Source organism: Sinocyclocheilus anshuiensis, unplaced genomic scaffold, assembly GCF_001515605.1.
Source record: "Sinocyclocheilus anshuiensis isolate Anshui unplaced genomic scaffold, SAMN03320099.WGS_v1.1 scaffold35, whole genome shotgun sequence".
NCBI classification, from domain to species: Eukaryota; Metazoa; Chordata; class Actinopteri; order Cypriniformes; family Cyprinidae; genus Sinocyclocheilus; species Sinocyclocheilus anshuiensis.
In genome coordinates this window covers 1,789,144-1,814,113 of record NW_015552558.1, presented here as the reverse complement: position 1 = coordinate 1,814,113, position 24,970 = coordinate 1,789,144, and the positions used below count along the sequence as shown (strand labels likewise).

General features: G+C 39.1%; 1 protein-coding gene across 1 annotated transcript in view; it reads right to left on the bottom strand.

Moving 5' to 3' along the window:
- The window catches only part of LOC107664663 (dipeptidyl aminopeptidase-like protein 6), a 168,237-nt gene that overhangs the window by 64,188 nt on the left and 79,079 nt on the right, over window positions 1-24,970 (bottom strand). The window contains exon 3 of the mRNA XM_016455296.1: window positions 22,795-22,893. Within this exon, the coding sequence (XP_016310782.1) occupies window positions 22,795-22,893 (99 nt within the window). The remainder of the gene's footprint in view (window positions 1-22,794; window positions 22,894-24,970) is intronic.

Here is a 24,970-nt window from a genome sequence, read left to right as displayed (position 1 = left end):
CCCTCATCACGGCAGGCTAGCTCTGACTGTAGCTCGACCGTGAGTCCCTTGCGATACAGCAGTTTAAGTGGTTCGTCCTCCCATCCTGACTGTGCTGCGAGAGTGCGGAATGAGAGAGCATAATCCGCAGCCGTGCTTCGTCCCTGTCGCAAAGCGAGTAACTGTTCGCCCGGCTCCTTTCTGCCCGCTGAATGCTCAAAAACCTGCAGCACTTGCAGCTGTTGTTGATGAGCCGCTAACATGGAGGCCTGGGCAGAAACCTCGGTGGTTAGCTGATAGATCGCTGCTGGTTCCATGTGTGGCGAAGTCTTCTGTAATGGAGAGTCAGAGGCGTGCGGATCCATTTGCAGCTTTATTGAGAATCAAAGGCAGAGTAAACAGGCAGTAATCAGACAACAGCGTCACGAACAGCAGGGATAATCCAGGAGAATAAACAGTAGCAGAGCGAGGGTCGGGGCAGGCGATAAAATTGTTAAAAGGGTGAAGATAATATGGAAACAGAGTTGATATTCAAACTTTTTAATAATAAATAAAGAGAATAAAGACAAAGCGTTACATAAAAATAAAGTTACTAAGTTATACAAGTTATATAAGATATATAATATCTATTTGTAACGGAGAGTCAGAGGCGTGCGGATCCATCTGCAGCTTTTATTAGAATCAAAGGCAGAGTTAAACAGGCAGTAATCAGTCAACAGCGTCACGAACAGCAGGGATAATCCAGGAGAATAAACAGTAGCAGAGCGAGGGTCGGGGCAGGCGGCAGAGAATCACACTAGTAAGAACAGTCTGAGGTAATACACAAGAGATGACAAGACAGGGGATAAACGCTCAGAAATGTAGCCGGGGCAATACAAGACTTCGCAGACACTGAGAGTCTGGGAGCTGCTTAAATAGGGAAGCTAAGGGGAAACACCTGTGCCAGTAATCAGTCCCAGGTACGGGGTGTATGGGAAATGTAGTTCCTGGACGTTAGTACTCGGGAGAGGGTGCCCTCCGGAGGCCATCGGAGAGAGCCACAGAGGCCTGATTCGTGACACTAAGCATGAGGACACATAAAACACAAATATTACATGAAGTCGTGAATTTTTAACTAGAATCATTGCTAGAATTTTCACCTTGCTGAATATAAAGACTGGAATACGCTACACACACACACACACACACACACACACAAAACTGAACATAATTTAAAACACTAGGCATCAGACATACGCTTCCTGACTTGTAAATGGTTATAAAGGAAAAACTGGGTATCACGCAATAAACAACTGAAGATCGTACACAGATCATCATTCCGAATCATTCCAAACACAACACACATGTGCCTCATTGCCAGAAGATGCCAGATGATGACAGATGAAAACAAACATGTATAGGAGCCTGCATTAGTTGGCTCTGTCAAACAAGCTGGTCAGGTGAGTAGACATGGTAATTGTGCCCTGTACAGATTGCAATAGGGTATATGTTCTAAAAGTGGCTCAAAATATTAAACATGTTGATATCCTCAGACTGGATGGTATCATAGTCTGAAGCTAGAACATAAGAGTCTGTGCCCATCATGCACTATGCTTTCCACTGCCCAAGATCTGCACACTGGCTATGACTTTCAGTAACTAGCATTGACTTGTCCAGACTACAAATCATGGGCAAAAATCATAGTGTATCCTTAACCTACAGTAATGTAATATGTAATAACTGTAACTTTTGCATACTAACTTGTGATCAGTGTTCTTTCTTGCATTTGTTTGCACACTGAATTGTTACTGATCATTGCTTACACATTTTTATAGTGCTGCAACCAGGCTATAAAACATTTTTGCCACACATGCCAATGGCCAGTGACTTCAGAAAATTGATTAGTTATTTACTGGTTTAAGTATTTCTTTCTTTCTTTTTTTACTGGCCATGAAACCGTATGTGCAGTATTCCTTACAAAAAAAAACAAAAAAAACAAAGAACAAACTGGGGAAACACATCTAATTGCAATTATTATTATTATTATTATTATTAGATAAAGATAGACAATTTAAACAAAATAATGAAATATTGCTATAATACTACTGAATTGTAAAGTATTTAATAATAATAATCAATTAATATAACAATATTTTACATATCTTTTATTTTGTTTATATAACAAAAGTTACCAAGCAACTGGTAAGTAACACGGTTACTTATTCGCCAAGGTTGGTTTTTACTTGCATTTAGCACTTGGTTAGTGTTCATTTTAAGCTCTAGCTGCAACTTCTTTTAGCCTAATCTCACCAAACCAAACGCCGTGGATGACAGCAGAGGTTCGTGGGCTGCTAAAGACCAGAGATGAAGCATTCAGATCAGGAGATAAAGCAGCTCTCAAAACAGCAAGAGCCAATCTGTCCTGTGGCATCAAAAATGCAAAACGGTCGTATGCTCAAAAAATCTATATAGTATATTTATAATCAAAATCAGTCATTAGGTTAGTTGTGTATAGGTTTTTACTGCTTTACTGTATAGGTTTTACTGTTTTACTTCATTGTTGTATGCCTGTATTTATGTAACACCGTGGTCCTGTGAGGCACGACATTTCATTCCACTGTATGTCCCCACATGCAGCAGAATGACAATAAAGCTCAACTTGAACTTGAACTTGAACTTGAACCTAAACCTTCAACGATATTATTTTGCTACCTTTGCTAACACTGATATTTTCCTTTGGGAAATGCAAATCTAGTTGAAATTGATATTTCCCTTGACTCCGTCTGTCATCTTAGATGAAACTTTTCACTGATCTTTTTCTGAATTTGCCTTATACATAAATGGATACAAGCAATGCTGCCCTAAATTTTGGGTAAAAAACAAAGTAACTTATATAAGGCAGCATTATTTTGGTTCCTGCTGTTTGGAACAGCTTTCACGAGTGCATACCTAAACACATTGCCTTGGTGGGCTGTTTTCATGTCATTTCATATGATCTCTGTTTCCTTTGGTTTTTGCTATAAAGAACTTTCTCTTCATCTCATTCCTGTCAGTAAAAATCGTGATCTCTGAGTCTCCTGGCCCCTGCAAACCCTGCGTCTCTCCTGTGCTCTCTCAGTGTTTTGATGAAGGAGAGCAGCAGCACTTCCTGCAGTGGAGCCCGGGGTCACTCACTCAAACACAGCACTCACCTTCTCTCTGTTTCTTTGTTCTTCGGGGCATAACTCATTCACCTTGACTTTCTTCCTATCTTTCGTTTCCCCTCTTGTCCTCTCTTACACACCCCTAAGCATGATTCATTTCATCCTTCTTCACCCTGCTCTTTCTTTATCAGTCCATTCTGTCTCAATTTGTTCTAGGACAAGCTTCTTTCTCTGATGTGATTCTTCTGCATATCCCACCTGACAGCAGGTCTTTATTTCTGTCTCTGTGCCTGATGCATGTTAGCCATGTACATGCTATAAAGTTTTAGGAGTGACAACCGCATTTTTTTTGTGTGTGTGTGTGCATGTGAAAACCCCTAATTGATCATTCTGTGAGTACAAAAAAAGTCACTCCTTTTGGCCACAAACATCTGTATAAGCCCACATACATTTCAAATAAACACCTGCATTTTGATTAAATTAATTAACAAATTGGACAACCTTGTGAAAAGAAGTTTAACGGTAATGAATGTAAATTTGTAGTGTACTTAAAATCATATTTTTTAATATAAACTGTATTGCAGATAGTATAATATAAATGAAATAAAAGGGTACTTAAGTGTACTGAAAGAGAGTATAATTTTTAGAGAGTACACTACATATTGATGTGTTGACTAACATTATGTAATGCACTTGATCATAATTTGAACTGTTATTATTTGATATTACACAAATTCGATATATTTTTAACATACTAAATTGCAACTTCATCATTACAAATGTGCAATTACAATTATATTTAAATATAGTTTCAATAGAAATGAAATCGAAGTTAAATACTTGTTATTTGGCAATACACTAAACATTTTTTTTCGAAAACAATAATAGTAATTATGAAATTATGTATAAAGATGTATGTACTTCCTACTTAAGTGGGTCAAAAAAGCATTCTAAAGTTAAGATAAGTGCATTAAATATGAATTCAATTAACATGCAATTAAGTGTCCCAGGATATTACTACACATTCAGTTTGCACTTAAGTATATTTGTTAGTACTATTTTAAATAGCATTCTACAGTGTATTTTTGTGTTTTTCACCATGCAGAGTAGATTTTAATTACAGTAATTAATAACAAGTCAAAGGCCATTGTAACATTTATTTATTTATGAACATAAAAGACTAAGGCCTTTGCTCACAAAGAAAATAATGTTTGCAATAAGTTGGTAAAGTTCATAAATTATTATGAATAAAAACAATTCATAAGTAAAAAATTAATTAATAAAAAATGAATTTAATAAAATACAACGTTTATATACCACATTAGCTGTAAATGTAATACAATTTAAATCACAATAAATGTGCATTTGCTGTGAAAATGTATTTAGCTGCAAAAGGGCGTTCAGACGTCACTGCAAGAGACGCTAGTGAGACTCTACAGAGATGGTGAAGCATGGTCACCTTTCAGCTTGTGATTGTTGATTTCCTTCCTAGGGACTGTTTACACGACAACGTTTTCAGCCAAAAACGGGAAACTTTTAATGCATTTTGACTGTTCGTTTACACGACAATGGCGTTTTGGAGACTGAAAACACATATTTTTGAAAATGGGTTTCAAAGTGCAAGTTTTTGAAAACGGCACCGTTATCGTTTCCGTGTAAACACCCAATATGGGAATCTTTGAAAACGGTGACATCATGCGCGTGCGTAGTACGTGTTAGGGATGTAGACATGCGCAGTACTTGTCGATTTTAAAAGCAAACGCGAACAAACATACACAACAATGGCAGAGTACATGGTACTGTTGTTGCTGCTCAAGAGTTTGCTAATGCTTCTTCAGCAAAGTGTGGATTTACCTTACCAATATTACAACCAACAGCGGAGACACATCTTATACATCATATAATCGTCACTTCCCTACAGGTACTGTTTACTAACAAGGTGACAGCGCCAACTACTGGCCTGGCATATGTAATACAACGTTTTGGCCGTTTTCGTGGATATGTGTAAACGCAAATCGTTTTGAAAACATTGTCGTGTATACACCGTTGTCGTATAAACGTAGCCTTAGCCTCATACAATCTAATCACAAACTCTTCTGAATCAATTTAGAAGTTAATTATTTTCCTTTGTTCGCTCTCTCTGAGCAAGTTTTATTTTCAAAGGGCAGGAGAGCAACAGTGCTATTGAAGGCTGCTGCTTCTATAAATAATGAGAGCATATGAATGATTATAACCTCTAAGTACATATGTACTCTTACTCAGGTCAAAATAATAAATCAAAAAGTGAACAGGGTTTAAAAAAAAGAACTCAGTTCAATTTTAGTAGTGAACACATTTCAGTCCATTTTCCATTCACACCATGTGAAAGTGAAAGTGAAAAGTGAAAGTGAAAGTGACGTGACATGTGGCCAAGTATGGTGACCCATACTTGGAATTAGTGCTCTGCATTTAACCCATCCAAAGTGCACACACACAGCAGTGAACACACACACACCGTGAACACACACCCGGAGCAGTGGGCAGCCATTTATGCTGCGGCGCCCGGGAAGCAGTTTGGGGTGCCCTTGCTCAAGGCCTAGCACCTCAGTCGTGGTATTGAAGGTGGGAGAGAGCGCTGTACATTCACTCCCCCCACCTACAATCCCTGCCGGTACGAGACTCGAACCCGCAACCTTTGGGTTACGAGTCCGACTCTCTAACCATTAGGCCATGACTTCCCCTATATTCCTGTCTATATGTAAAGGATCATGCCCGGCCAAGAACCACCCAACGCGAATCATTTAATGCACAGCTAGCCGTGCATTATCCCACTTATAACATGGTCAATTGCCAGCATTGACAAGTTAAAGCTATTAATGATACTTGCAGTGCAATACTTGACCGGAAGGGTAAAAATAGAGGTTATTTTTGTCATTTACGGCTCATTAGCGCTAGCATTCTGCCCACTTCAAATCAGACACAGAGATGAAATAGTGTGGTAAGGTTACATTTATTTGAATGAATTATAGCATTTATTTGAATTAATTATCGACTGATCGCAAGAGAGACAGAGAGAGAGAGACAGAAAGAGAGATGATGGTTGTGTGTGCGTTACCAGCGTCTGTGCATCTCTACAAACAATGAAGCTGTGTGTAGTTACTTCAAAAACACCTCGTTGCTGAGGAATATAATGTAAAGCAGCGTATTAATATAGAACAGTGATTAAACTGACTGGGAACTACATGTGCATTAATCGGTTTTAATGCATACCTGCCAGCCAATCAGAACTGAGTATTCAGACAGACCATGGTATAAATGAGCAATATCACACGAGTAGCAGTGCGATATGGCTGCATATCGGCACGGCTGTGATTCAGCTGTAGGTAATCACAGCATGCCGATATACAGCCATATCAAACTGCTACCCATGTGATATTGCGTTTATACAACATGGCACGAGTGTGTAAATGCATAAGAAACAACAATAAAGTGTCTTTAAAAACCCTCTTTTCCTTCCGGCATGAATTCAAATCTCAGTTTGACAATTTAACAGCTGAGCCCAAGCCTCCGTTACTAATTAAAAAACGTCACTTTAGAACTAGTAACGAAGGAACGTTGAGTTGCTTCATTGAAAGCTTATTGTATTACTGTATTAAAAGCTCACTGTATTATGTAGAGTATTATGAGAGAGAGGGACTGAGCGAGTGTGATTACCTGCATTATTCTTCAGCTCAATCTCATATTCACAATAAAACATTTGTTTGAATGTCCGCTCAAGAAAGCGATATCTTTGTCATAGGCCCTACTATCCTTTCATCTGTTAAGGGTGATTTCCGATGACAGCACTGCTTAGTGCATTTGTTAGCTGCGTCTTACAAGGTGTTGAAAGTAAAAATAACTTCTTTGTTTACAGCCGTGTTTCAGTCTCTTTCAATATAAAAGCAGACTCACTCATACAAAACAGTCACTTATTGCCATAATGGCAGAACAATGTAACTAAAATCACCATCATGAACACACACTGTTTCCCAATACTAAGTACTAGGGCTAAGCACGCACGTGATGGAGATTTACCGCTGATTACAGAACCGGCTTTCTGACAAGATGCGCATTAAATATCGCATGCGATTTATCGTGCAGCCCTACTAAGTACTATAAATAATAGTACTATTATTTATTGAATAACAATTTTCATAAACAACAACAGCCATCATAAAAGTTGCAATTCAGTCAAAAAAGGCAGCGCTCTAATATACAGCATTAAAGATACATAAAACATAACAAGATGAGATTTTGCCCTCAGCCAAAACTATTTGCTCTGTAACAAATACTAGATTCATGAGACCAAAGACTACCCGCGAGATTTATCCAAAACAAATTATATCTCATGTTTAACCACTATAGAGCCATCAGAGCCAGTGGCAAATTACCATAGAACTGGCCGAGCTTACATCTCCGAAAACGTCGAAGCAAATTTTCAAATAGAGGTTTTCTTTAACAAACCACATATTTGAAGTCTAAACAAGTACATTCTCACCTAATAAATTCTTAAAACTACATTCTGTGACACAAAAACGGTATGTGTGTGTGTGTGTGTATGTGACCCTAGACCACAAAACCAGTCATAAGGCTCAATTTTTTTGAAATTGAGATTTATATACCATCCCAAAGCTGAATAAATAAGCTTTCCATTGATGTATGGTTTGTTATGATAGGACAATATTTGGCCGAGATACAACTATTTGAAAATATGGAATCTGAGTGTGCAAAAAATATCTAAATATTGAGAAAATCGCCTTTAAAATTGTCCAAATGAAGTTCTTAGCAATGCATATTACTAATCAAAAATTAAGTTTTGATATATTTACGGTAGGAAATTTACAAAAGATCTTCATGGAACATGATCTTTACTTAATGTCCTAATGATTTTTGGCATAAAATAAAAATCTATAATTTTGACCCATACAATGTATTTTTGGCTATTGCTACAAATATACCCCAGCGACTTAAGACTGGTTTTGTGGTAAATGGTCACATATGTATATAATATGCTCACTGTTAACTAACTATTAACTATATGACTTTTGCCTCAATAAACTCCTAATTTTCCAGTCAGTAGTGTAGTTGGGGATCTAAAATCTAAAATATGGAAATGCAGAACAAGGCATCAATATGTGTTTTATAAGTACTAAAAACAGCCAATATGCTAGTTATATGCCTGCTAATTAATAGTGAGAAATGGTCTTTTATAAAGTGTTACCGGAAAAAATTATTTTCCAGTTCATTGGTTTGGCATGGAGTTTTCTGCAAACCATTCTCAGACCCCTGAAACGAACAAAGTTAGACCCATGTTCAACATTCAAATGACAGCACCTTTGTTGTAAAATGACTGCTTGTCAAAGTTGTGCTGACTTTGCACTACCTAGGATTTTTCCTGAAAACACATTGGTAGGAGATTTCTTTCACAGATCAGTTCTGACATATAGAATGCATGTGAGCATCAGCACACACTTGGTACTCTTACCAACTGTGCTGTGCTAAAAGACACCTCACGCTGAGCAGGGAACAAAATCTGATGAATACGTAACGAGCCTCTTTTTCTTTCGACTCCAGTTCCTGCTTAATTGCTCCTGATAAATTTGATTTCTTCTTCTTGTACAGGTAATTTGCTGCAAGAAGTGTCTGCTAGGGCTGGAGAAACAAAGTGAGCCACAGACGAATGGAAATTTGCTGTGCTTTAAATCCACCTTAAACCTCAGCTGCCCTTCGGCTCAGGACAGACATAAAAAGAAATGCAATTATAAATTATTCAAAATGCTTTCAATTTAAAGGTGATCCACCGATCCTAGTGTCACATAATACAGAATTGAGATTGATGTCATTCAATTCACTGAATTTCAGCCAATAGCATTGTCATTGCTTTTTGAACATATACCATGGTAAAACAATAGTAGTCAATAGTAAACAATAGTAGCAATTTGCTTTTGGTTTCACATGACTTCTGTATCCTTAATAGTTTCTTGTCACTTTTAACTGTTTTATCTCATAATAAAAAACCAACTTGTGAGAAAATGTTATTTGTCAATATGCAGACATTATTTTTACAAATCTCTTGCATACTTTAAAGTCTTTATGATGTAATTCCACCTTGCGGAACTTGGAAATATGACAATAAAGACAATAAGAGAACAAAATTTCAAAGCTCAGTGTGCTATTGGTTGCAGTTAATGTCAAACTGACTGTGCACTGTATGTGGAAGAAGCTTTATCTGGTTTTCTGAGAAAACACGATTGATAATGGATACATATTATGGTTAATACACAACTGTGTGCACTGTTGTTGTTTACTTGTCCAATTTATTAATAATGCTTTTCATGTAATAATTTGGGACGACTAAACAAAAGCATGGGAAAGTTTTCATCTACTTTCTAGAATGTACTTTTTTAGACAATTGAGGTCAAAACTGATTACATATGTTAAATGTTAATTAAAGTTTTTATCAATTTTATAAACATGGCATTTAGAATCATCATATAAGTCACTTCACATATATCATTATCATATTGGTTAACAGCTGCCTTCAAAACTATTGTTCCCCTTCAGGAACTCGAACTGCGTTGGAAAACGCTATGGGAACGCCTTCAGTGTGACCACCCTCTGAATCACATGTGTAATCAGTCCAATGGATGGGCGAGACATCACAGGCGGAGTGACGTAGAGACCAGGAAGCTTAAAAGCACGTGCGGTGGATACAGTGGCAGCTTTCTGTCATTCAGCACGCGCTCTGTGTGTGTCAGTCCTATTTACTGTTGTTTGTCCTGTTGCTGCATTTTCATGCCTAAATCAGCCAGCAAACGCAAACATAAGGGCGAGAGCAAGCACCGCTATAGACTGTGTTCCTCCCTGTCCATCACAGACGGGGATAGACACAGTTTACGCTGAGTAAGCTCTCGAGGGAGCTGTCTGTCCGCACTGCGAGCGCCTCTCGCTGTGGACGCTTCGCTCCCGGAAGGCTCTCTTTGAGGAGGGAGCCTTCGCCAGCGTTCACCTGAGGCTCTATGTCTGCCGAGGCAGCACATCGATTGCGGTCGTGGGGTTTGCAGATGGATCTGGCGGAGGGAATGGAGACGGGCGAGTCCCTATCTTCTTCCTCACCAGCGCCCCCTCTCAGGGATCTGATGCCCGCACCGCGGTTTCTTCACCCCGGGGAGAGGGCTCGACACTCCGCTTCTCTTCCTTTGAGGGGATCGATGTGGAGGCTGTCGATGAAGCAGGGGATTCGCCCCTGCTGTCTCCCCAGTATGAGGAGCTGTTGAAGGTAGTAACTAGTGCTGTGGCTAAGTTAAACGTCGATTGGCCCGCCGAAAAACAGGCTGAACTGCAGAAAAGCAAGCTGGATGAATGCTTTCTGCGTACTAAGCCGCTACCTCAACGCCGGGGCTTGCCATTTTTTCCCGATCTTCACACTGGTGTCGAGATCGTGGTCGAAGCTTTACTCGGCCCGCATCTTCAGCCCCCCGTCCAGCCCCTATGCAAATGTGGTGGGGCTGAATGAGAGTGGTTACAGGGCGATGCCTCAGGTCAAACAGACTCTCTCGAGCTATCTGTCGCACGGTTCGGCATCATCCCTGAAAGCCCTGGCACTGCGCTGTGTACTACATCTAGCTTGGTGGGCAAAAGGTACACGGCAGCGGGTCAGGCTGGTGCGTGTTTGCACACTATGGCAGTGTTACAAGTGTACCAAGCCAACCTGCTGAAGGAGCTAGACGAGGGTGAGGAGATTAAGTCGGAGGGTATCACCGAACTCCTCAGAACCACTGATTTGTCTCTCCACGCCATCAAAGAGACCGCCCGCACCATCGGCATGTATATGGCAGCCATGGTGGCCGCGGAGAGGTATTTGTGGTTGACCCTGTCTGAGATCAGAGAGAAGGACAGGGTCTTCCTCATGGACTCCCCGCTTGCGCCTTCTGGCCTGTTCGGCGACGCTGTCAACTTGGTCGTCGACAGGTTCCAGGAAGCCCGTAAACAAGTGGCAGAGTTCCAGCGGTTCCTTCCTCGCTGCTCTCTAGCTTCTGGGGCTGCTGGGCGGGAGCAGCCCCACTCGTGTACCGGCTCCTCATACCAGGAACAACAAAAACAGAGCGTTGCCTCACGTGCTCCTCCACAGCGGGACCGAGAGCAGTGGCGCTCTAGGTCGGGGACTTCGAAGTCGAAGCCGGATCTGCAGACCGTCCTTCAGGCTATGAAGTCCTCTGCCAAGAAGTCCTGAGCCACAAGTGTTCCAGGCCCCTCTGGGGAAGAGCGGTGTACACCTCATCATACGGTGCCCGTTTCTCCTCAGTGTCCTCAAGAGATCGGTCTGCCAACCCTGCCACCCACAGTGCTTCAGGGTGCAGCGATCTCCGGCGAGCACTTCTTTCAGTCTCCGCCTGGAAACATAGCGGTACTGGGAGGCTCGCTACCTCTTCGGAGGTCTCTAGGGCAGCTAGATCGGCCATTCCCTGCCGGTCCTCTACTTCATGGCACCGAGCTAGCAGCTTTAAGTACACCAGAGGTCAGTCTCGAGAGACTGATTCCCTTAGTAGACTATTTGGCAGCGTGGAAACTTCTGCGAAATGTGTCTCAATGGGTCCTGCACACTGTAGAAAGAGGCTACCGAATCCAGTTCGGCTCTCTTCCGCCTCGTTTCATCGGGGTCATTCCCACTCTGGTGGGCCCCGAGCAGGATCTGGTAATGGAACAAGAAGTAAAAACTCTCTTGAGGAAGGAGGCCATCGAGGTGGTCCCTCCTCTCGACAGAGAGTCCAGGTTCTACAGCCAGTACTTCATCGTTCCAAAGAAGGATGGAGGGTTGCATTCCATTTTAGATCTGCGTCAACTGAACCGCTCAGTCATGTGACTGAAGTTCAGGATGCTCACAATCAAACAAGTCGTGTCTCAGATCAGGTCTGAGGACTGGTAGATCTAAAAGACGCATACTTCCATGTCTCCATCCTTCCTCAACACAGGAAGTTTCTGAGGTTTGCTTTCGGGGGCGAAGCTTACCAGTATCGGGTTCTTCCATTCGGCCTTGCACTCTCACACTTTCACGAAGTTTGTGGATGCTGCTCGGGCTCTGCTGTGACATACTGAATTATATCGACGATTGGTTGATATTAGCTCAATCGGAGCAGATGTCATTCTCGCACACATGAAAGAGCTGGGGTTAAGACTAAATGCCAAGAAAAGTGTGCTTTCTCCACTACAGAGGACCACTTATCTGGGTGTGGTGTGGGATTCGACCACGATGCAGGCACGTCTGTCTCCTGCTCGGATCGAGTCGGTCCTCACCGCAGTTGCGAGAGTCAGAGAAGGCCGGTCACTCACTGTCAAGCAGTTTCAAAGACTGCTGGGTCTGATGGCAGCTGCGTCCAACGTGATACCTTTTGGCCTGCTGTACATGAGACCCTTACAGTGGTGACTCAAGACCAAGGGGTTTTCCCCGAGGGGAAATCCGCTTCGCATGCTCAAGGTCTCAAGACCGCCTTAGACATGTGGAGGAAACCTTGGTTCTTGTCTCAGGGCCCGGTGCTGGGAGCTCCTTGTCGTCGTGTAACACTAATGACGGATGCATCCCTCACCGGTTGGGGTGCGGTCATGAGTGGCCACCCTGCTCGCGGTCTATGGAGTGGTCGCCATCTCTCGTGGCACATCAACTGCCTGGAGATGTTGGCCGTGTTTTGAGCACTGAAACACTTCCTCCCGGACCTAAGAGACCACCATGTGTTGATGTGCACCGACAACACAGGGGTGGTCTCTTACATCAACCACCAGGGAGGTCTGCATTCGCGCCCACTTTACAGGCTGGCGCACCAGATCCTTGTGTGGTCCCAGGGGAAACTCCTCTTGCTGAGTGGTACAGACTTGGCTGAGGCTTCGTCTGTACGCCTTTCTCCTGATTGCTCTGTTCCCGGGAGTTCTGGAGAGAGTGCGCAGGGACGGGGTACGTTTACTGCTATTAGCCCCTTTCTGGCCGGGCCGAGTATGGTTCTCGGATCTGATTTCCCTTCTCGATGGCTCTCCATGGGAGATTATCCCTCCATGGGGGCACTATCGTCCACCCCTGCCAAGAGTTGTGGAAGCTGTGGGTGTGGCCCATGAGGTTGTTGAGACCATCCTCCAGTCCAGAGCTCCCTCTACGAGGAAACTGTATGCCTTGAAGTGGAAGCTTTTCACTTCTTGGTGCGGAGACCCAGTTAATTGCCTGGTTGGTTCAGTGCTGGAGTTCCTGCAGGCCAAATTCTCCACAGGGTTGACCCACTCCACCTTGAAGGTCTACGTGGCGGCCATAGCGGCCTACCACGCCCCTCTCGGTGGTCAGTCCGTGGGCAAGAACCCCACTGAGGCTGAGGCCTCCTGTACAATCACGTGTCCCCCCCGTGGGACCTGGCTGTGGTGCTAGAAGCTCTCTGTAAGCCTCCTTTCGAGCCCATTGAAGAGATTTCTGATCGTTTCCTCTCTATAAAGACTACCTTCCTCCTTGCTATTTCTTCTATCAAGAAAGTTGGTGAACTTCAGGCCCTCTCCGTGGCCCCCTCTTTCCTAGACTTTGCGCCCGGATTGGCCAAAGCGTTTTTGTACCCAAGGTCCCTTCATTTGCACCACGGCCTGTCGTACTCGAGGCCTTCTGTCCTCCTCCCTTTCGGGAGCCTGACCAGCAGAAGCTTAATTGTATGTGTCCAGTGCGAGCATGGTATGATCCAGTGTGGGTTTTTTTGTGTGTGAGTGAGTGTGTGTGTGTGCAATAAACTTTAACATTACTTTAACTTTAACTGTTACTTTAACAAGTAAACCTCAACATATTAAAATAATTTTAAAAATCCATGTCATGACCCCTTTAAAATACTGTTAACTCAAATAGTTAATTATATTTATACTGACATTTAAAATAACAATTATATAACATTAGTATATTAAGGCTGCATCACCTACAACATTATCTTAAACCAATGACTATTTATTTATTTACTTAGATTAATATTTGCAGTGATGTAATGAAAATAGATTCCTTAAAAAAATGCAGCGAACATGTGCATGTAAAATATTATATAAATATGAAATATTACACTTTATTAAATATTTTAACGGTAAAAATTAAATCAAACAAAACTGTGCTGCTGTTTTTTTTTTCTACATAAATACGTATATACATGTAGAGTCAGAGGATGCATGCACCTCTGTTCCATTGATTTTAGATATCTGTTCCACTGGAGCAAAAACCGATCCTCATTGGAAAACAAGCTTTAAACACATAATTTTGGGTCCCGTCCAGATGCCATGCTTGACTGGCCTGGTTCCTCACTATCATCAGCATCATTGGTGCTCTTTGCAAAGAAAAAATGATGGGCAGCAGACAATCATTTACTGCAGTTTGATGCAGATATAAAGTCATACATTTAATTTAATTGTTATGTTTAATTTAGGATTTAGGTAATCTTGCTATTGCCTACTGAAATTAGTAAATATTACAAAAATACAGACCGAAGTTTGTTCAATTATTTTCTTAAATTAAATTAAAAGTTTGTATTATTACTATTATTATTTATTTATTATTGTTGTCTGAGGTTTTTCTTTGAAAAAACATACACTGATGAATAATGAATTAAAATAAGATAAGAAAATATTTAAGAATAGTGTCAATTTTGATTTCATGTTGAGTTTAAGTTAACATTCGGCTTCGTTTTTCCCCCTTTATTTCTTTATTTTATTTTTGAATAACCAGCAATGAGGTGACTGAAATGAACCAAAACTGACTAAACATCTGACCTTACTAAGGCATTACCCCATGCATAACTGAATCAGTGTAAATCACATCCTGAGCCTCTTGAATCGAACCACTGTCTCTTCACATATCCTGATCTAGGACGTGTATCCTTAGGGAAGACCTGCCACATTCCCCTTCCTTCTCCAAAGTAGACAGGCTGTAATATAACAGAACCACCAATGCCTCCTGCCTGCCTTGAGTGGCTGTTTTCTCTGTGATTTATAGTTATCAGCAATGCTGATCAAGGTCGGCCGTGTGGCTCATTTTTCACCACCTGCTGTCAGAACCCAGAGCGCAAGCCGGCTAGCCACAGGAAAGCCTGCCCCAAGCAGCCACATTAAAGAACATGATGCTTTATTATACAGCCATGGCTGTCCATCATAAAGCTGAAAACACACATACTGTATACACACTGCTCAGATACACAAGATCATCCACACAGACACTTGCAAAGTCAGAGTAAATTTTGACTAAATGGGGCCCGTGGGGAGATCATGTCAAACTAGAAAAGTTTGTTTAAAAAAATCTATCTATCTATCTATCTATCTATCTATATATATATATATATATATATATATATCTAGTGCAAGTACAAGCAAAATTTGACCCTCTAACACAAGCACTCTCTATTCTATTTCTATTCTATCTACTTGTTTTTTTATTTATAAAAAACAACAACTTTACCCTCTAACACTAGTGTTCGCTATTCTTTTTCGATTCTATTGGCTATTCTATTAAACTCTTTTGTTGGTTTCATTACTTCTATTGTCCTCATTTGTAAGTTGCTTTGCATAAAAGCATCTCCTAAATGATTAAATGTAAATGTAAACGTAAGTACATGTATTGAAAACTTAAAATGTGAAAAGTGATAACACACTGTCAGGGTCAAATTAGGTGAAATGGAGAAATACATTTTCCTACTGACCATGAAACCATATTTTGCATTGTATTTATGTATGTATTACATATATTACATAAAAGAAAAAAAGCAATCTTAACCTTTTTCAACCTGAATTCTGAGAAGAACCATTTGTACATATTTTTGATTCAAACTGATGATAAGCAATGTTCATATAATGATTACATTATAATAAAAGCATATTATGCTGCAGTTTTGTGGTTGCAGGACAACTGGCAAGTATTTTTATATCCTCATCAAAGCCAATTTTTAATTGTGGACCCTGCACATTGTACCAAAGGGCAACAATGTTCAGATATCTTATTGAATGCACTGAATATGATTACACACATCAACTCTCTGATAATCCGTCCCAAGTCACACACACACATTTCCCTTCAGTCTTCAAGGCACTCAACCGTGATTCACTGGATATATAAACATGATAGGTATTTGATCAGGGCTTCTTTCTCGACCTCTGTGTACCGATACAATTAACAACCCCCATAATTCTCATCCAGCCAATACAGTGAACCTCCATGTTTTACAAGTCAATCACTCTGCGCAGTCTCGTAAAGCTGTTCAAATATTAGGCAGGTGCCTGCTGAATTGATCTTTTACAGAAGTCTAACTTGTCTTTTGAAACAGGATAATTGTTGCATAGAAACATTAAAAAAAATCCCATGTTTATTGATGTGTATGCATCAACTGCATGTGATATGGCTGAAACAGAAGGTGCGAGAGATAATCTAATTAAGAGCTGATTGAGAGCAGAGGTCACCTCCCACAGATAACGCACAAAGAGAACAAGAGAGTTATTCTGAAAATACATGCTGGCGGCTGCATCACACACTACATATGAATATAACCCTACATCTCACCACATCATCTCTTTGCTGTCTGTTTTTCTGTTTATCTTTCACCCTGCCCACACGGGGTGCATCCGTTGACGTGACGCCAGTGTTCATGTTTACACGCTGTCTTTTTGTTGTTTTAGATTCTTTTTTTGATATTATTCTTCAAATTTTGTCAATATTTTATCGTAATTTTTATTTTTTATTTTACTCAAACTAAAATGACATCTAAAATTAGTCAACAAAAATTGCCATTTTAATTGACAAGAACGTTCAATCTTAATAACAGATAAAATAAATATTTTTGCTCTCTAGTCGGGTCTTTGGTGGGTTTATTCATGTTGATAAATATGCTTGGAATCAGGGATTAGAAAACAACTGTAATGCAAATGATTTAACCTACAGCATCATTAAAACTCTGTACATATCCCTTAGCACATGGCAGTTGTTTTTGCTCAATGAACTCTGATGGCACTGAGAGTTTTGACACTGGGGGGTGCTGGTCTGCTTGAGCTTGCTGCTAACTTCGACAAATTATCATATGATGCAAGTCGGTGACTCTCATCAAGGTTAAAAGACATATACTCCACCAATCACACTCTTGTTTGCTTAACAGCATTCAGTTTGTACACACTCAGCGTACATCAGGCTCCGCGTGGCTGCTTAGGCTAAGGACACAGGGGTGGGCCATTAAAATGGAACCAGATGGTTTAGGCCACAGCAGGCATTAGCTCAGTTTAATTTCTCGTTGCGAGTGTTAAGTAATGTCGATGATGTATCTGTCTGATTTAGACTCCTAGCTAGAGAGGCAGATCAATGGGCTCCACTAATTATGCAATTATATAGCTGCTTTACTACAATCATAATGGGGGCAGGCAGACAGAATCAAAATGAGAGAGTCTATTACAGCCAAAGGGAGATAGAGGACAGAACATTGGGATGAGGAACGCTGAATGACAGACGCTTACAGCAAGATGGCTTGGCAAAAGATGATTCATGATGGCAAAGATGATTCAAGGCAAATCTTAAAGGATTAGTTCACACAAAAATGAAAATTCTGTCATCATTTACTCACCCTTGTGTCGCTCCAAACCCATAAGATTTCTGTTCATCTTCAGAACAAAAATAAAGATATTTTTTAATATTTCCTCACCATTTGTGTCCATCCATTGGAAGTATAGTTTCAAAAAACATCATAAAAGTAATCCATATGAATCGAGCAGTTTAATCCAAATCTTCTTCAGAGAATTGATCGCTTTATATGATGAACAGATTTAATTTAGGCTCTTATTCACATAATTGATCAACGCACATACATAGCGAACATCAAATATGGTCAATGGAAGCTCAAACTTGATGCTTGCTTGATGCACTGGAATATGTCAAGCATGTACGTTTGAGCTTCCTTTGATCATTTTCAATGGATGGCCAAAAAAATTAGGAGAGAATATTAAACATACCTTCATTTGCATTCTGAAGATGAACGAATGGGTTTAGAACAACATAAGGGTGAGTAAATGGTAACAGAATTCTCATTTTTGGATGAACTAACCCTATCAGAGGGACGTCATGAGCTTTTATTTCCTGGATTGAACGTAATCCTATTTCTTCATAATAGTCTATGTTTCCTTGAAGGCAGTGAAGAAATCCAAGTGTTCTATTTGTTTTCATTTGTCAGAGTTTTACTACCAGAGCACTTCTGAAAACACTAGATTTCTGTGATGGAAGCAAGTGGTCGATGGACAGAGAAGCCCAAGGGAGAGAAAGGCTTTGCCTGTGTAAATAAATTACCTGTATCATTGATTCATTTATAGATTCATTCAGTATGAGCTGCATCAGCTGTGACGTTCTGACTTTGATTGATGAGTTGTGGAAAGTTCTTTGGGGGAAAAAATAAAAAGGAAAACATATTCTGCACCAACTCAGTATTACAAAAATTCAATTTCTGGCTTGTCCTTGGAAATCAAGTAATAGCTAATGTTCCAAATAGGAACTATGGGCCCTGCTTTCTGTGGATCTGCCCAACTAAGTGCTTCTGACACTTTAACGAAGATCAAATAATCAGCCAATGATGGCCAAAGCAGTGCTCTTTCCTTTCTCTAACTGACTGTGGCAGGGCCAAAGTCTTTACATACATTTATGATTTCACTGCAGGTGAGTCATGGGGGAGCCGCGTAATCATATTAAAATGGTGACAAACCGTGTCATATCCCACATTTCCTACTGTTCAGGTTTCTCTTCAGAAAGTTTTTAATCCCATGGCACATGATTAAAAAAAAAATGGTATTGCCCCATTTGTTTTTGTATATTGCCAAAAATATATGATCAGTGTACCCAAACTAGACATGGAAATTGCATGTATTTGCACGAAAATGTATTTTCTTGCCCATTTGAAGAAATTTGGCTAAATACATTTAAAGTGCTGATTATCACATTATATTTAGAACTACTCTCTTGGCATCAAAGGTTGCATTGCTGCGAAGATCTCACGAATACTTTCATCATAACTAACAGTAAAATCAAAATGTAAATAAGAGACTCGTTTAGCAGTGTAAAGTGTGTCATTGATTATAATGGGAGTTTTTACGAAAATTCACAAATCCGATCACTGATGGCCAGATCACTGGTGATGATTTTGAAAAAGGTACTATTGTTCATTGTTAGCTTATAATGCTAATAACTAAGGTTAACATTCCTTACATTAAATACTTATTTTTATTGTTTTTGCCTTTAATTTGATAGGACAGTGTAGAGAGGACAGGAAGTGAAATGGGAATCGGGAAAGATCCGCAAGCCAGGACTCGAACTCGGGACGACCGAAGCGAAACCAAAGCGCAACCGCGCCGCATGTCGACACGCTGCCCACGAGGCTATTGGCAGTGATAACGTTCCTTATATTAATACATTTTTAACTTTAATGTTTAAAGTAATGTATTAGTATTAGGGATGCACCGATACCACTTTTTCCAGTACTCGCCCGATACCGATACTTTTATTTTTGGTATTGCCGATACCGAGTACCGATACCAATATTTTTATTGCATTTGTACATTTTTTAAATATTGGGTGGGCATTTTAACGAGTACGAGTACGAGTACGAGTACAGGAGACCAGTATCGGGCCCGGTGCATCCCTAAATAGTATACATAGAAAGAAACATTTAACAAGATTAATAAATGCTGTAAAAGTATTGCTCTTTTTAATTTGTTAACTATTTTGTATAGATTTTTTTAATACTACCAGTTAAATAAAAACAAGTAAAAAAGTAACAGTGACATGGTGTAAACTCAAAAAGTACCACATTACCCAGAGTGATTCTAAAAACAACGCAACAAACATTTAATACAAAAAGGCAAATGTGGAAATAAGAAAGAACAGTATTTGAAATTGTAAAACTCATTATTGAAGCAGAGAGGCAGAGGTTTCTCATCACCTTTCAGTTCATTACTTTCCGACAGATCTGTTTACCTTTGCTGGACTGACATGAACGATAACGAGCTAAAATGATGGTGTGAAAAATGGGCAGAGCATCAATCAATACGAGAGCAGAGACATTGTGCCATAATTTCCAGCTAAATTACTCCACCCGCTTGCTAGGCGGTGAACTGCACTTTGTTATGTTACGAATCAAAGCCAAATGAGATTAATGACTGTGAGCGCTGAGTTAATGTTCCTGTGTGAGAGTGATGAGGGTCTGCTGATGCCTCCATATAGCTGCAATGCAGGAATGTGAACAAAATTGTAATGAGCAAAATTATCATCACTGTGCTTTAAATCTACAAACTGAGTGACATAGATTTTGTTGACTTGCAGGTCAGATATAATTGCTGTTTTGGTTGTCTTGCATACCACGATTATACTGCAGTCAAAGTTATGCTTGGAAATGATTGTGACATCATTACCATTCCCAAATGCAAGATTTTTTTCCTCTGTTTCTCACACAAAGCTACTGCATAACATCAGACTTGGAATGTAGCACACAAAATGTATAGATCACTTTAAACTTTAATGGTGCTTTTGTGTCTTTTTTGACGCTGGAAAACGTCAGTCCCTGTTCATTGTAACTGCAAGGAAAAAGCATGGAAACAGAATAAAGAAAGTCATGCAGTTTTGGTACAGCAAATGACAACAATTTTAATTTTGGGGTGAACTATCCCTTTACAAGCAAGAAGTTTATAATTTCACCAGAAATTTGATTAAAAATCACTATTTGTTTAGGTAAAAAAATAAATAAATCTATATGCATGAATGAAATGTTCACAGTAAGATCAATAACATCATTTAGAAACAGCTAAATGTGAATTTTCATTTCATGCTCACTTTAAGGGTAAGTAAATCTGAAATTGATGATACCACAATAATAGGCAATAATTAAGTGACATGAATAAATAAACAACTTCAGTGAGTTTTTGCCATTTTTGTGTGCAATATGCATTTAATTTTCTCTGAAGCGTTTGTTGCTGGGACTAGAGCATGAAGAGAGCTTCCATATCTGCACAGCCTAAAGCAGCTGATTAGAGGAGACAGCTCAATGAAGCTCAAACCAAATCAGACTGCTTGATTAATCTATCCGCTGATAAACGCCTCCCTCCGTTCACATCAAGTCATCTGTCTGCATGAGGAAAAGACATCACAATCCAGACACATGTCCACAAAGATTTAATCACCCTCATTCTGACTTCATTCAGTATTGTAGAGTTGCCCCAAAAACAATTTGGAAACATTCAGACCCACTTAAACAAGTCTGAATGGTTATTTCATAAGAAATCATATCAAAGCAGGTCATTTGAACTTTTGCATAACTTTTCTGAGCCGTTTTTGCAAAGGATTACCATGTTTTTTTTTTTCACTAGTAAAAATTTTATTTGGGCTACTTAATTGCAATGAATGTGACTTGTAGTGTAACCTTAAAAAGTATATAAAAAATTTGCTTGTAGATATTGTAATATTAATGAAATCAAATACAAAATAAAATATATAACATTAAGGATTACAAGTTTTAATAGTTTTCATGCTTTAAAGTAGAAGTAAAGAAGTACACATGTACAGTAAAATATTTGATTATAATTTTAACTGTAGTCTAGCATTTGATATTGCATTTAAAGTTATACAAACATACTAAACATATTTTAAATTAAATAAATTGCAACTTCATCATTACAAATGTCATTACAAATACATTTAAATATATTACATAAATATATATATATATATATTGAAATAAATATATTACATATATTATCATTTTCAGTATAATGACATTAAATTATTAATTTAACATAATTGCTTGTCAGTACAATCGGCAGTACACTTTAAACATAAATTAAAGAACAAATAAAATGATTATTTAAAAGTAATTATGAAATGATATATAAAGACGTAAGCAAGTCCTACTTAAATGGGTTGAACTCATTTTCAGCAAACTGAATTTAATATAAATTTAAACCTTATAAATTTTAATTTAATTGCAATTAACATCTCAATTAACATGCAATCTCTTTTTTAAAGTACATTATTTTTGTAATAAGTACACAAGTGTACTTCTTTTTCACAAGGGTTAGTGGATGTATGATATAATTTCTCAAGTTCACACAGGTGTCCTTGCAGATGATCAAACCACACATTTCACAACCACAAAGTGTCACAATATTTTTTTGTCTCATTTTTAACACTATATCTATAATTTCAAACCTATTTTGTAATGTTTTGTTTGAAAAGTATGCTGATGCTTTTTTCTTCAAAATAAATTCCACTTATTACGATTATGTCATCTAAAGTTATTACATGCAATCAGACAAGACATTACTATATGTTCAGATCATTTTTGCAGTCACTGTACTTGGAAACTGTTACCTCTTTAAACCAAAACCTCTTTGTTTGGGTTTCAGGAAGATCTTGATTCTCAAATATTTGAAATTCAAGACAAAAAAAAACAAAAAAAAAACAATCAATACTTTCGTTTTACCTTGAAGAGGAAATTAGCAATGCACAAGCCTGTATTTCACTGCCTCTCGGAATTGATTATGTGCACAATGAGAATTATAGTACGTTTGTGACTGAATGCTGAGATAATCTCTGCAATCGTATCAGATAATGGGCAGATAAAGGAAGAACCGCAATAGAGGAAATCAAATGTCTGCTGATGAGAGCACTTACTGCTGATCCACTTAGCGTTCGGGTCATGAACTTTGAAGTCTTTCTTGAAGATTTCTTCCACTGTAACTTTCCCCTTAAAGGCCAGGCTATCGTCCTCACCTATAGGGAGACATACAGAACAAAAAAGCCTTTTAGCTAGTGATGGGAGAAACAAAGCTTTCGAAACTTTGAGCTAACTGAACCAATTGCTTCACAAAACGATTCACTGTTTTGAAGCTCTAGAAACGCCACACACTCGTGACGCCTGCTGGTGAGAACGGTGTAAATGTAAGGTAAACTCAAACATGCATCAAAAACCAAACAACAAATCACAAACCAACTGCAAATGTTTTTTTTGGGTTTTTTTTTACTTTCATTTATTATATGTAATTACAAATAATCTAATACTACTAAATATGAAGTGTCTGTATTTGTTTATTAAATTGTAGGACTTGTTTGTTTTATGGAGAGTTTGGTAATTGGGCCAATAAGAGACTATTAACCATAACTCTTCCTTTTTATTATACAAATGTGTCATTAAAATGTCTATAAATTTATTAAATTGATCAAAGAACAGTAAAAAAAAAAAAAAAATCATACACTGTGCCCATATATATGCTTACTTCCATACTATATAGTATTATGTCCAAATTCATAGTATTCATAAAACAGATGAAAAATACACAGATGACCTACTACTTCCGGTAGGATTCTGAAGTGTGCATCTGATGGACACTTTACTATCCCATGAGGCCACAGGAGAGGATTTGTGAATGGAAATGAAGCAACGCAACTGACACATTACAAGGACAACATATCAGATGTTCAACATATGTCCGATTTTCATTCATACTATATAGACATAATTTTTGAATGATTGTTTGTGATTTTGTATGCAGCGACAGATGGTGGTTCATGGGTTCACAGACAGCACCGCCTAGTGGCGAATCAGCAAAACTCAAAACACGTACCTATACGTACAAATCGCTGAGGCAGTAGAACTCTGACAACTTTTATTCCTTTTCACACAGAGTATGATTTACAGGGCCAAAGTTTTGATTAACAAAGCATAATTTTCGCACAATTACGTCAGTTAGCATCACATACACAGCTGCATATGTATGGGTTTTCTAATTCAGTAGGTTTGCTCGGTAGCTCACCCGATACGGCGTTGCACTTGTGAGGTGAAGTGCTCTGGTAAAAATCCAATGAAACTACAGTTCTACAGCTCAAACCCACATAAAAGGAAGCTTAAATAGCACGGTTGCATCAGTGAATGCATTTTTGCATTATCAGCAAGGTTTAGGGTTGGGTTTGGTGTAGGGAATATTTCCAACACAGTCAAACATTAGCATTTTAGTGACACTCCCCAGACATTCGAATTCTGAACCGCCCCAAAACGTACCTTAAGCCAGGGGCGGATTGGCCATCTGGCAATTTTGGCAAACGCCAGAGGGGCCGGACCATTTTGTTTAATATGGGCCAGTCAGATTTTTTCTAAATATATATATAAATAAAATTGTTAGCATGGGTCAACAGTGCATAGGACGGTTTTTTTATCGCTTGCACACTTTCTCTATGGTTATAGTAATAATAAAATAATGTTAATATAAATGTTAAGCATTTGATTTGGCCCAGTCGGCAACGGCTGGCCGCCTGGTCCCGAGATGGGCCGACCGGTTCGTTCAGTCAAATTCAAGCACGTCATCAGAGAGATTGCAACACGAGCTAATTTTCAGTAAAAGCTAGAAAATGGACCGTAAAAAAAGGAAAGGCGGTGCAGAAAAACTTTGAGAGAAAAAAAAAAAAAGGGCTTAGGTCCGACGCTGCTAAATCCGTAAAATTAACCGAACTCTTTTCAAAAGGTTTAAATTCGGCTGCTGCAGCGGAGGACAGTTAGTGCCGCAGAGGTAAGAAGAAAACAGAAAATACAGCTAGCACAAGTCATTTTCACACTACTTCTGCCAGTTAGCTCGTGTTTTATTTATTTTTTTGACAGTAGCCTACATTGTATTAAACAGTTGTAAGCTTAGCGTAGAACCCCAGTATATTTTAAAATGTCATTGCTTCGTGATAATTGGTTAACTTAAGTGTTAATGAGCCTGTTACTGAATTGCATGACTGAAATATCAGCAGATAAAGTGGGATTTAGGGTAAAAACTGATGTAGGCTACTTGCAATATAGTCTAACACATCA